Raw genomic sequence first — 12395 nt, 5'->3', positions numbered from 1 at the left:
TTTGTTGTTCTTGTACCTTATATATTATGCTTGTGTTGTTTCTTGAAAGCCTTAAATCTCTGGCTGCTGTGGAGGCTCCTTTATGGAGTAGGCTCTACCCTGAGTTTCATTTGAATATCCTTTTATGTCTTGAACATTCTTGTGAAATGCACATTACAAGACATTTGGAAATGAATGTTATAGCCTGGTTGCTTGGGCCCAAGAGGACCTGGAGACAAAGAAGAAAGGGAATATAGAATTCTTCCTGGGAGCTGGTCCTGCCTTTCCTTGTGGTATTCTTGTTCATGAGAAGGACAAGTCACTGTTACACTATGTGGATGAGGGTCTGGTACTCACTGCCCTACAAGTCTGGTGATGTTGACCTAAGGAAGTCAGGGATGTTAACTGACTTTCCTCCCTCATCGTCTTTGTTTTCATTTTCTACAATTGGCAAGAAAGAACTGTCCTATGGGCCAAATCCTTTCCTTAATTTCATTTGGTCTCTGGCAAAAAAAAAAAAAAAAAAAAAAAAAATCTAAAAAGTGATGCAAGCATAATTAAAAATACAAGTTATTTTTTTTTTCTCTTGAAAAAGCTGCATCTATAAATGCAGTAGCCAGGAATATTCCACCCTAAAAATGTCTGCTTATATCTTTCTTTGTCTCTCACTCTCTGTGTATTTTTGTGGGTCTGGTTCTGTGTTTCCCCTGTAATTATGTATCTATTACTTTCTCCATCTCTTTTCACATTCCTTGTGTTCTTCTCCTACCATCTCTCTCCTGATCTGATGGAAAAATTTACCAATGAAAGCCTATAAAGCCTATAAATGATAACTTGCCATTTTTTAAAAAAAAAAGAAGACAATTAGGCAACATTACACTAACTCATTTAGACGGTCTTAATGCAAGTTTTAGATCATATTTGACATTCATTTATGAATCTCAATAATTACATATAGTTTTCCATATTTGTAATTGATATGTGTATATTATATTGCTTTCTAATCTAATTTTCATTTAAACAGTTTATTGGGCTGCTCCTTAAGTGTTTGATGTATGGATTTTTTTTCACACTTCATTACCATAACTAGCACTGATATAACAATCTATACAGATGATTTTATTTCTAAAAAGAGGATTTTCAAGTTGAACACATTCATTGACTTTGAAAACTAAAATCATAGAACATGAAATTTCCTACTTAAAACAATTGCTTCTTTAATTTTGAGTTGTGGCAGTTCAGAGATGAGAAAGCAAAGAAAACAATTCATCCTTTTATTCAACAAATATTTGAGTACTGTCTTAGTTAGGGTTTTACTGCTGTGAACAGATACTATGACCAAGGAAACTCTTACAAGGACAACATTTAATTGGGGCTGGCTTACAGGTCAGAGGTTTAGTACATTATCATCAAGGCAGGAGCATGGCAGAGTCCAGGCAGGCATGATGCAGGAAGAGCTGAGAGTTCTCCATCTTTAGCTGAAGGCTACTAGGAGACTACTTACTCTTCTGAACTGGGTGGAGCTTCAAAGCCCACCCCACAGTGATACACTTCCTCCAACCAGGCCACATCTTCAAATAATGCCACTCCCTGGGCCAAGCATATTCTAACCACCTCAAGTACACAGATGGCTATATATGTTAGGCACTGGTACAACAAAAGTATGTGATCAAAAAATAAGAAACTAGAAAAATCCTGCCTATGGAGAACCTAGATTCTCCATAGTGAGAGAAGATAGACAGAAAATATTACTAGTGAGCTGATTATCTAGCAAAATGGAAGGTGGCATATGCTATGAAACTAGAAAAATTGCAGGCCAAGGGGACTCAGGAGGGGCACGGACAAATGAATGAAGGCTGATTGAAGTTTTAAATAGGAGTTGAGGATGGAAACATGGAGTAGGGGGCATTGCAAAAGAGACTTAAGGAAAGGAGGAAGTTAGCCATGCCATTGTGGAGGTGGGTGCCTCACTGGCAGAGGGTCCAGCATCCTATGAATGCCAGGTCTTCTGGGGGGGGGGGGAACAGCATGAAGCCTGGGTGGTAGTGTTAGGAGGGAAGAGAGCCGGGTTGAGACCTCTTACCAGTGTTTTTAGGTTCTTGTCTCCATCAAAGAAAGAATTGGAAGCAAAGACAAATGAAGAAATGGGAGGGGCTTTATCATAGGCAAGGGCGCTGTGCTCAGAGATTGAGTGGAAGCAGACAGTAGTAGCACAGTGCTATTTTGGATGGTTACTTTGACGGTCAAACTGATGGAGGGGTGGGTTATCATCATGAAAGTGAGGGGAAGGCAAGGCGTCCTAGGCCTGGGTGTGAATTCCCCACAGCACTATTTCCACACAACACTGTTCACGTTCTTTCTGTACTTGGATGAGATATTCCTAATGTGGCATCAGATACGTGATGGGTAGGCATGCTTATGGGTTATAGAGCTGGTATTATCATGAGGCAAAGGACATTTTTGTAGCCATCTACATCAGCCATGTTGGGCCCAGCTGTTGTGGATCACCTTATGTCTTTACTGGGTCTAAGGTCTGGTATGCTGCTCTAGTAAGCTCTGAGATCACAAGCTTCAAGCCACCATGCGTTTGCCTCTTTCTTCTGCCATATCTATCTAGCTAACTTTAGTGGAAGCAGATAGAGAGATGGTGAGAGCTCAGTCTGTGGTAGGGAGTGGCCTCATCGTGTGGGTTCCACAGGCCTGTATAAGGATGGCAGCCATCACTCTCATATGGTCTCACAAAGATGGGTGAGGGCTGGTTACCCTAGATTTCCTTTCTTAGAAATGGTAGGTGCAGGATCAGCCTTGAACACCTGCAATGCGGAATTATCGTGTTTCTGACAAATTTTTCGGGGGTGATTTTGATGTGCCCTCAGGGATTGGTACTACTCTTTCAGCTTAAAAACAAGGTCCATGATTTTAAATTAAAAATTATCTTTTAAAGGAAGAAAACTTTCTTAGCATCCCAAATGTCAGTGATTTGGAGAGATCAGAGGTTATGCAGGAAATTGAAGACCAGAAGTTAAATAACTTCCCCAAGGTTACACTGAGCCAGGTTTCAGAATAATCCTTCCAAATGAGTTCAGTGATCCTTCTCTGGCTGCCTAATAAATGGTGTCATCTGGCCACGGTGAGGAACGCTGTTTGAACCCAGAGGTTCTGTAAGGTGGATCAGTTGATTAAATGTTTGGTTATCTAAAGATCAATCAGGTGGCTATGGTTGTTTTAACATTTGTGGTTAAAAAGGATTCAAATGTATTAATCACATTTTCTGATCCTTGAGAGGAATTCTGGGAGATTCATCCCATTTTAGAATTGGAATGGACTTTAGTTCTTCAAGATCCTGCAGTGCTCTGGGTCATAATTCTGCAGTAAGTGCTTACTTAATGTCATTATAAAACATAGAAGCCACTCTGCTGACCTTGGACATTAGATAAGTTTTTTGTTTCTTTTTAAATATATATATTTCAGTAAGTTTTCTTTCCATTTGCTTCTTGGACATTGTTGCTAAAATTTCTCACTTTAATTAATTTCTTTCTATAAGGTTGGGTTTCCTGACCTTATTTTACAACTTTGGCCTAAAGGATGCACCTCATATGCAGCTCCTGAATATGAGGAAACTGTTGTCACCCTGGATAGCACTGGTGTCCTTGCTAGGGAGTCAATTCAGAAATCCCTTCCTGAGGCCAGCACTCAGGGCTCAGAGCTTAGCCGGGGGAATGATTTCAGAGTCTCATTTCTTCTCCACTTATATACTCCTGTAAGTTTCAGTGACTAGCTCAGATCTGTCCCTGTCATGGAGGCAGGTCACACTGAGAACACTTGGAGATTATAGACAGTTTTTTTTTTTTCTTTTACCTAGCTAGACTCGGAGGTGGAAGCTGTGGCTGCTTTGAAAATAGAATGTAAAAATGGATATCTAAAGTACCTTCCCTTCGCCTCCTAGCCCATGGAGAAGTCACATTCAACCAACATGAAATGTTCAATTAACCTGCTAACACTGTCTGGTCCTACTCACTGGCTACATTGAGGTGCCCCCCCCCCCCCAGGGCTTACTCATTTTTTAAAATGTGTAAGTTCAACCCAAATTTATTTCTGGATGTCTGTGCAGCCATGATTCATCTCCTAATCTCCCCACCAGAAGAGAGGGTATAATTTGTGTTTTTATCATAGTTTAGCCTTCCAAAGCAGCATCGGGACTTATTTCTTCAATGGGTGGCTCCATTGAGTAATTCCTTGAGGATTCCTTGAACATGGCGGCAGCACAAGAATTATATGATGTTCAGTTTCCTGATGAATGATGCCTGAGATGGGTGTGTAGGAACTCCATGAATGGTTAAATTTGCACCTGGAGTTGAGATGGAGATTTGGGGGTGGGTTTCTTGTAATTTAGCTCTGATAGAGTTTACTCACTTACTCTTAGAAGGAAGGCAGAGAGTGGCCATCAATCATAAGTTAAGTAAATGATCGTTCCTTGCTAACGTGACATTCTTAACTGTATGAGGCCCAATCAACATGCAAGGGTACTGTGGGCAAACAGCCATGTGAAGAAGGAAGGGCTCTGAGTTACTCCTCCCCTGCTGGGCATGCCCTTTCATAAGTGGGGAGTGCCTTAGCCAAAGAGGTCCACTCATCCAAGATCACTGGCACAGTTGGTATGAATGCGCGATCCACATGGATGTATAAAGGTCCCTTTTGTCAGGACCTTCAGGACCTCTCTGAAGCATGTCCTAGCATCAGAATCCTCCCTGCAGGATACCCACCCTAGGCAGCTTCTCTCCTAGCTCAGACTTCACTTGCCCTCTTTCCCTTTTTTGTCCTCCCCAAACTGTTGCTTCCAAGACACCTAATAAACCAATTACTTGCCAAACACTACCTCAATTTTTGTTTGTTGGGGGGAGCCCAGACCATGCAGAAATCCTTTGGGCAATTTGCCTGCCCGTTAGAAAACTCAACATGGACTTCCCTCAGATTACCAGGAGATGAACTTTTTTGGTGACATTAAAGTGAAGAAAAAAGTTACAGGTAATCAGGGATGCAAGAAAGCAGAAGTCCCCCCCCCCCACTTCCTTCACATCTATCTGATGTGGTGGTGTTTCTGTTTGAAGATCAGATTCTCACCCTGTAGGCCAAGCTGGCCTAGAACTCATGGAGATCAGGCTGGCCTCAGCCTCCCAATTTTTACAAGTATAAGTGTAAACTATCATCACCAGCGTGAATTTCAGAGGTGGAGGGATGTCTATTTTGCTTCGATTTGGCAGTCAGACACCTTCCTCTGACAACTCTTGAGTTGATGGTGGGGAGAGGAGGAGACGAGTGACGGAGTTTTGAACTGGATACTTCTTCGTATTTTGCATTGACATTTGTCCTTGGAGAGCTCTAAGTGAAGCCCTTGTTCAGGTCATCTAGCTTTCTCCCGTGGGCCACTGTGGGCCGACCTTAAGTAGTCAAGTGGTGCCTGGGGACCTGAGACATGGATTTCTACCTTATGGGTTACACAGTAGAGTTGATTCTCTAGCAGTGTGGCCCTCGCTGAGGGGACTGAGGGAGGTCATTTTGGAATCCCTAATCAAAGTGGAAGAAGAAAAGTGGGAGGCTGGGTGAATGATTAGTGATGCCCAGAGAAGAACTGAAGACTTGGGGAGAGAGGGAAGAAAAAAAAAACAGAACAACAAACAAAACAAAACAACTGTAACAAACAAGGGAACAGAAAACCACATACAGCCAGCTTTAGTTCTTTCCTTGGATCTTCCTCAAATGAGGATAGTATTCCCCTGTGGGATAGCCCATCTCTTGGCATACACTTCTGAAGGATTTGCAGACAGGGAATGCTTTTTTTCCCCCCAAAGATTGGGCCACCAACCAGCTGAATTCTAGAATTAGTATGTAGGGGAAGGTGGGTGCTGGTGAGCTATGCAAGAATTGGGTCTCTTAACTCCTCAAGTGTGTTGATAACCCAGTCAATGGGCTTGGTGGGCCTGAGCTATGTGCTCCCTGTTGTTTGGATAGGGCCTTCTAGGGACAAATCAGGGATGTGCTGAAAACGTGTTTTTGAGAAGAGACTTACCCGAAGGTCTACCCAGCTATTCTTGGCCTGGAGCAGGGCTAGTGCAGACTAGGGGAGAGGGGCTAGAGTACTGGGGGGGGGGGGGTGGCTCTGTGGACAAGGAGCTCCCCAAGGGACGATGTCCCTGGGCAGCCAAGAACTGGGGATGGCACCGAGGCGTGCTGCCAGGCACTGCGCGGCAGGGAGAAGAGTGGGGTGGCCCTTGGGGACCCTGGAGGAGGACCGAGACTGGGAGGGGACGTGCAAGGACTGAAAGTAGGAAGGTTGAGCCGGCCGGCGGGCGGGCGCCCTGGCCGGAGTGTGGGAAGCTGGGCGGCGCGGGCCGAGGCGCGGGCGGAGCAGAGGGCGGAGGCGCGGGGCGCGCGTTTGGGGCGCTGCGGCGGGGAGGGTGGCGGCCGCTGGGGCGCGCGGGCCGTGTGTGCGCGCTCTGCCGCTCCGGGAGGAAGATGGCCCGGGAGGGAAAGTTGGGGTGACGCGCGCTGCCCCCGGACGCTCGCCAGGGGGCACGGAGGCGAGCCCGACAGAGCGGTGGCCACCCAGACTTGGGGGCGAGCAGTCTGGGCACCACCGTCACCACGCCCGCCCCCTCACTGCAGGTGGCCGTGGGAGCTCCGAGTCCGGGTGGCCCGGGGGCGCGGGCGGGCGCGCGCGGGGGAGCCCGGCTGAGGGATGGGCTGCGCCCCCAGCATCCATGTCTCGCAGAGCGGTGTGATCTACTGCCGGGACTCGGATGAGTCCAACTCGCCCCGCCAGACCAGCAGCGTGTCGCAGGGCCCCACGGCACCCCTGCACGGCCTCTTCGTGCAGACCGACGCCGCCGACGCCATGCCCCCTAGCCGCGCGGCGGGACCCCCGGGCGCTGTCCGAGTCCGCAGGTCCCGGGCTGAGCTAGGCAGCGGCAGCAGCACTGGGTCCTCGGGCCCCGCCACGACCACCTGCCGGGGCCGGAGGCGCCACTGCTGCAGCAGCGCCGAGGCCGAGACCCAGACTAGCTACACCAGCGTCAAGGTAAATGCTGGCTGTTGGGGGGTTATCCGTCGGGTCTGCCCTAGGTGGGGTGCGGGAGTTGGGCGATCGATTGGGGGAGGGTGTTGCTAAGGGAGTTTACTTTTCGGTTTTTTGTTTTTTTTTTGTTTTTTGTTTTGTTTGCCAGTGATGAGGGCCCAGGGAATTGGATATGAAAAAGATCCTGGAGGGTGCAGGGGAACCAACCTAGCTGGTCCTGGGGTGGGGACAGGTGCAGAGTGCAGCGCAACGGAAAGCAGTTGGGGCGGCCTGTTTCTTGTTGAGGGAGGGCAGCCTGTGGCCCAATGGATGCAGCTGGAGGGATGGGTATGCATCAGCAAGAGCATGCGAGTTCCTCTGAATGAAATCTGAGCGCTGAGCTGGGTCTGTATGTGGTGCAGCCTCAGCACCAGTACGTTCGAGCGCCTCGGGTTCAGATTTTTACCTGTAAGTCAGCTAGGCTGGATGGAGTTCTCTGTACAGTAGCCCAGTGCAGGGATTTGTGAATGAACCAGGCTGTTTACGTTTGAAGAGCTATAGAAAGGGACTAGGGGAGAGCCAAGTGGAACCTGTTGTTACTATAGTGTTTCTCTAGGATGACTGTATCCTGGACATTATTGAGAGAAGACAGCCAGAGTTTGGAATGCTAGCAGTTCAGGGCAGCTGCCTCACGATGGTGGTTCTGCATACATGTCTTTCGAGTTGGGGGTGGGGGGTGGGATTGTGAGGATGTGGAAAAGATGGTTAAGGCAGTCTCTACATAGTTCTTGATGAAAATCTATTCCAAGAGTGCTCATCGATATGTTTTCAAAGTACGATTACATCCAAGAGGGTTTCACTGTGTCAGATTAATTACTTTATAGCAAACTCAAGAGCAATGGCACATCTCATTCTGCAGAGGAAAAATACATCTCTAAACTCTTAATGTTAGATAGACACAGCTCTTATGTAGTCAGTAGATTACCAGAGACCATTCCATGATTCCTTGACAAAGACACAATTGTATGTCTAGTTGTAAAAATACACTCAACAGTTGGCCCAGTGTGAGGAGGCTCCGAGTCTTCCCTGGACCAAGTGCAGCCACTCTGGAGGAATAGGAGGGAGAGGGAGCTGCCTTTCATGAACTTCATTTTTGTAAAATGGAATATCACTTTGCTACGTAAAACTTAACCTGTATTTACTAATGGCTGTGATGTTTCTCTAGTAATAATTGTGATCACCATTACCATAAAAATACCATATAATACATACCTATTATGTATCAGGAATAAGTTTATTTTCTTACCTTTGAATATTAACAGTATATCTAAAAGAGTAGAGACCTGGATTCCATTAAATGTTTGTTACAGAGGCACGTGGTGGGCACCAAATTTGCTTTTGTTTGCTGCTTTCTGGGTCTTCTGCCAGCAGCAACATTAAGTTAGCATTAGAGGAAATTTCAAGGTGCTAAGAAGGCTATATTTAGCAACATTTTAAACTTGGGATTTTGAAAGGGGATTTGAAGGCCTAAAGCAGTAGTCAAGAACAGTGATGGTCATGAACTCGGTGGTATTTCATTTTGGTTGCTCAAGAGAAACTTATGTATTTTTTTTTCCTTTCATAGTAGCAAGGAACTCATTTTTTAATACCTGGCAACCCCAGCTACTTGGTGTTTGTTTAGTGAATGGAAAAAAAAATGAATGAGACTATTTTTCTTCGTCTTAATGCCCTCCTCAAGAGGCTACTTAGAAACCAAATGGAGTAAAAACTGGTGGAGAAAATGGGTCTCTATTACTAGCAGTTACTATAAGCTTGAACAAATCTCATGTTACTTGGCTTAAGTGTTAAAAGGCTTGACCTGAGAAAGAATTTAAGTCACTTTATCAACAAAATTTCCAAACAAGAGCTTAATTTATTCCAAGTCATTCCTAGGAATGTTGGAAGGGAGAGTGACATTTCAGTGATTCCACATGAATATGCACTACATAAACTTCAGAGATTATGCATTTGAAATTAGATCAGGTATATTTATATAAACACTATAGAATGTATTAAACACAATTACCCCTCCTCCGACCCCCCAAATACGTAATAGTATACCATTAGCTTCGCACTCAATGTTTTATGGCTGGTTTCAGTTGTAAAGTTCTCATGTTCTGTTCTCTTACATGGATGAGATGATTTTGTAAAGAGAATTTCCTTTTGCTTTTTAGAATAAGAATTCTTTTGCCCCGAGTGCGTGATAGTCAGAAGCCATGTGGCTCCTCTTCTCTTTCTGAGTGCTTGTGTAGGAAAAGAAAGTCTTGGCCATTTGGTCCCATTTACAGCACTGGGGGTTTTCAATGTTTAGTTTTCATTCCTCTTCGTACATCAATGATAAACAATATCTTCATTATCTAGTTGGCTTCTGGTATTCCCTTGAGTGCAAAAAAAAAGTGTGTTTGATCTCTCTCTCTTTTTCTAGCAATAATTTATTTTATTAAGCTTTTAGCATGATGAAGCATTATGATGTCAAACATGATGTCAACAGGAACCTTCTTGAATACCTAATTGGCAAAAAAAGATTATAAACATTAATAATTCATATGCAGTGTAATGATATCACATGAGTTTCCATTTCTGGTAAGGAGTTTGTCTCCCAGTTGCTGTAAAAATGCAACTTCCTAGCAATTCATCTCTCTCTTGCTTGCCTGTCTAAAATAGTACTCTAATGGGAGACTCCTACAGGATGCTCACTCCCGATGCCTGCCCATTCTGTAATTCTTGTTCAGAAATCCTCAAAGGAGACAACTGAACTTCCCTTGGGCAGGAACTAGGAATTCTTACCAATCTTTTCTGGTACCAGCTGTTGCTGCTTGGAGCATCCAGGACTGAGAGCCAATCCTAATAGTCTTTATTGACGGTACACTTTGTCTATCCTCTGCATAGGTGAGCTGATTGTGGATGCAGGTGGTGTCATCAAGTGGTGACTAGCCAGATGACTCTGTGCTGATGGCCACTACCTCCCCTTGTCTACCCACTTCACCATGCTCACATATTCCTTCTGCTGATATTTATGCCAACCTCTTCTGTAGATGCTGGGGAATTGGGAAAGATCTATAATGTTTAGTGAGTCAAGCCTACACAGGAGGGTAACTCTCTTCCAGAGGGGCATGCTTAAACCAGTTGTTGATGACTTCTACAGCATTGTTCCATGCCATTTTAGAGTCATTGAGAATAATACTAGATTGACTGTACATAAAAGGAAAATAAATATTTATGTGACCTCACAGTAAATAATGAGTTTTATTGGGGGTGGAGGAGAAAGGATTAGAGCTACTTTTTATAGGAATTCTTGTTTTTCTAAGTCTTGATTCTCAAACAAGAATCACCTGGAGAGCTTGTTAAAGCATACAGTGTGTCAGGGCCCCACCCCTGGAGTGTTTGATTTCATAGGAGGAACCTGGGAGCTTCCAGTTTCAGTGAGCTTTTAGGAGATGTCTGGTTGATGATCTGGGGGGGCCACACTTGGAGAGCCCATGCTTTAAATGAATGAAGTTGTCCCGTGGCCCAGATAAATTATGTGCAGCCACCTAGAGCAGAGTGTACTGTCCTATGGCTGTGGACATAGCTCTCTCCATTTTACAGTGTCAAAGTCTGAATCCTCAGAGTTGTCTACAAAGTGTAAGCGGGAAGAGAAGTGGAGCACGTAGCCCACTCAGTTTCCTGAGGTTCAGTTCCCCACAGGATCATCTTGGGTTTGCATGAACCCTGATGGTTGGTCTTCCTATCACAGTTCCTTCAGCTGCCTCTGCCATGGAGGGCCATGACCCGCTGGAATAGGGTTAAATGTCAGGCAGAACAGCTACATGGTCTGATTCTCATTCTTGGAGTTATTGCTATTACCTTCATTATTCTTTTATTTCAAAACGAAGCATAGAGTTTCCTAAGCTCTGGCTAGTGCTATAATTTGTATTAGTCTGACCCAGGTTTACTTTCTACCATTGTATATTTTTATCAAAATCCTTCCCCCTTCCAACACACAAATTAGAGCCAGTGTTTGCTTTTTTCTTTTTTTTCAGTGCTGAGGATTGAACTTGTATGTGAGGCATCCCAAGAGATCCTATTTAAATTTTTTCCCTTGATTTGTACTGTAGTTACATTAGTTTTTAAGGGCATCTAGATGATTCTTCTTTTTAACACTTCTGAATAAGACTTAAGATCAGAGCTGTGCAGTGGTGGTGCAAAACCTTTAATCCAAGCACTTAGAAGGAAGAGTCAGGGGGATCTCTGAGTTCAAGGTCAACCTAGTCTACAAAGTGAGTTCCAGGATAGTTATAGCTACACAGAGAAAATATGTCTCAAAAAGAAAAAAACCCAAACAAACAAAAGCAAAACAAAACAACAACAGCACTTCAAATTAGAAAGGGACACTATGCCCTTAGAGTTGAGACCATTTCTACTGACATCTCCTTGTGGTGACCACCTAATGGAGCTCTAATGAGACAGGACACGGAGGTGAGGACAGGTTCTGTGCCACCATGTTGGTAATGGGCCAGGAACCCAAATGGTAAGGAGAGAATATAGAGTCTCCAGGCCGGAAAACCATCAGGGGAGGAACAGCTGGGGACTTTGGGTCAGATGGGTAAATACAGTAGATATTCAGGGCCTTCGCAGAGGTGGCAGCCACTGAGCCAGGTTGAGGTTTCCGATGGGGGAATACAAGTACTTATTTTCTGCTTTTGTTGGGATCTCAACTGGGCATGAAGAATTCATGACCACAGGAATTGCTGCAGCCAGTCAGAGGCTATAGGCAACCATTGGATGAGGTAAGACAAGCCAGCCATATCTTCCTTGCTCTCTGTTTCAACACTGCTTGGGCAGCAGGCAGAGCTTACTTAAGATATGAATTTTACCAAGGAGCTGCTTCTAAGGTGTTGGCAGGAGGAAAGAGGGTCAACAAACGAGACTGCAAGACCCTCAAAGTAGAACAAGAGAAAACTGTTATCATTTTAGAAGCATCATGGGTAATGGCCATAGAAACCTCAGGGACAAGTATAGGGCAGTGAAGCCCCCAGAAGCTGTGGTCTCAAGGAGGGATATGAGAGATGCAACTGGTGATGGATTGGCAGCCTTGGGGTGGGGAGGAGAGAGATAGAGATAGAGAGAGATAGAGAGAGAGAGAGAGAGAGAGAGAGAGAGAGAGGGGAAGGGAGGGAGAGAGAGAGGGGCATACACAGAGACAGACACAGAGATAGAGAGATAGACACAGGGACAGACACACAAATACAGAGAGACAGAGATAGAGACAGAAAGATAGAGAGAGACAGACACAGTCACAGAGATAGACAGAGACAAACACACAGAGAGGCAGAGATAGAGAGAC

At 44.9% G+C, this 12395-nt stretch overlaps 1 protein-coding gene across 11 annotated transcripts in view; it reads left to right on the top strand.

Moving 5' to 3' along the window:
* The window catches only part of Pde8b (phosphodiesterase 8B), a 248075-nt gene that overhangs the window by 22034 nt on the left and 213646 nt on the right, over window positions 1-12395 (top strand). For 2 of the 11 annotated variants that reach the window (XM_031360575.1, XM_031360573.1), the window contains exon 1: window positions 6437-7054. The exons of 5 other annotated variants lie outside the window; for them this stretch is intronic. In XM_031360575.1, coding sequence (XP_031216435.1) covers window positions 6716-7054 — 339 coding nt within the window. In that variant the 5' untranslated portion in view covers window positions 6437-6715. Of the gene's footprint in view, window positions 1-6219; window positions 6302-6436; window positions 7055-12395 lie in introns of those variants that run through there. 4 more of the 11 variants (XM_031360574.1, XM_031360577.1, XM_031360578.1 and 1 more) reach the window with 4 other exon arrangements.

Source organism: Mastomys coucha, unplaced genomic scaffold (assembly GCF_008632895.1).
Source record: "Mastomys coucha isolate ucsf_1 unplaced genomic scaffold, UCSF_Mcou_1 pScaffold8, whole genome shotgun sequence".
NCBI lineage: Eukaryota > Metazoa > Chordata > Mammalia > Rodentia > Muridae > Mastomys > Mastomys coucha.
Note: the sequence above shows the minus strand (reverse complement) of the source record. Positions and strands in the feature narration are given on the sequence as shown.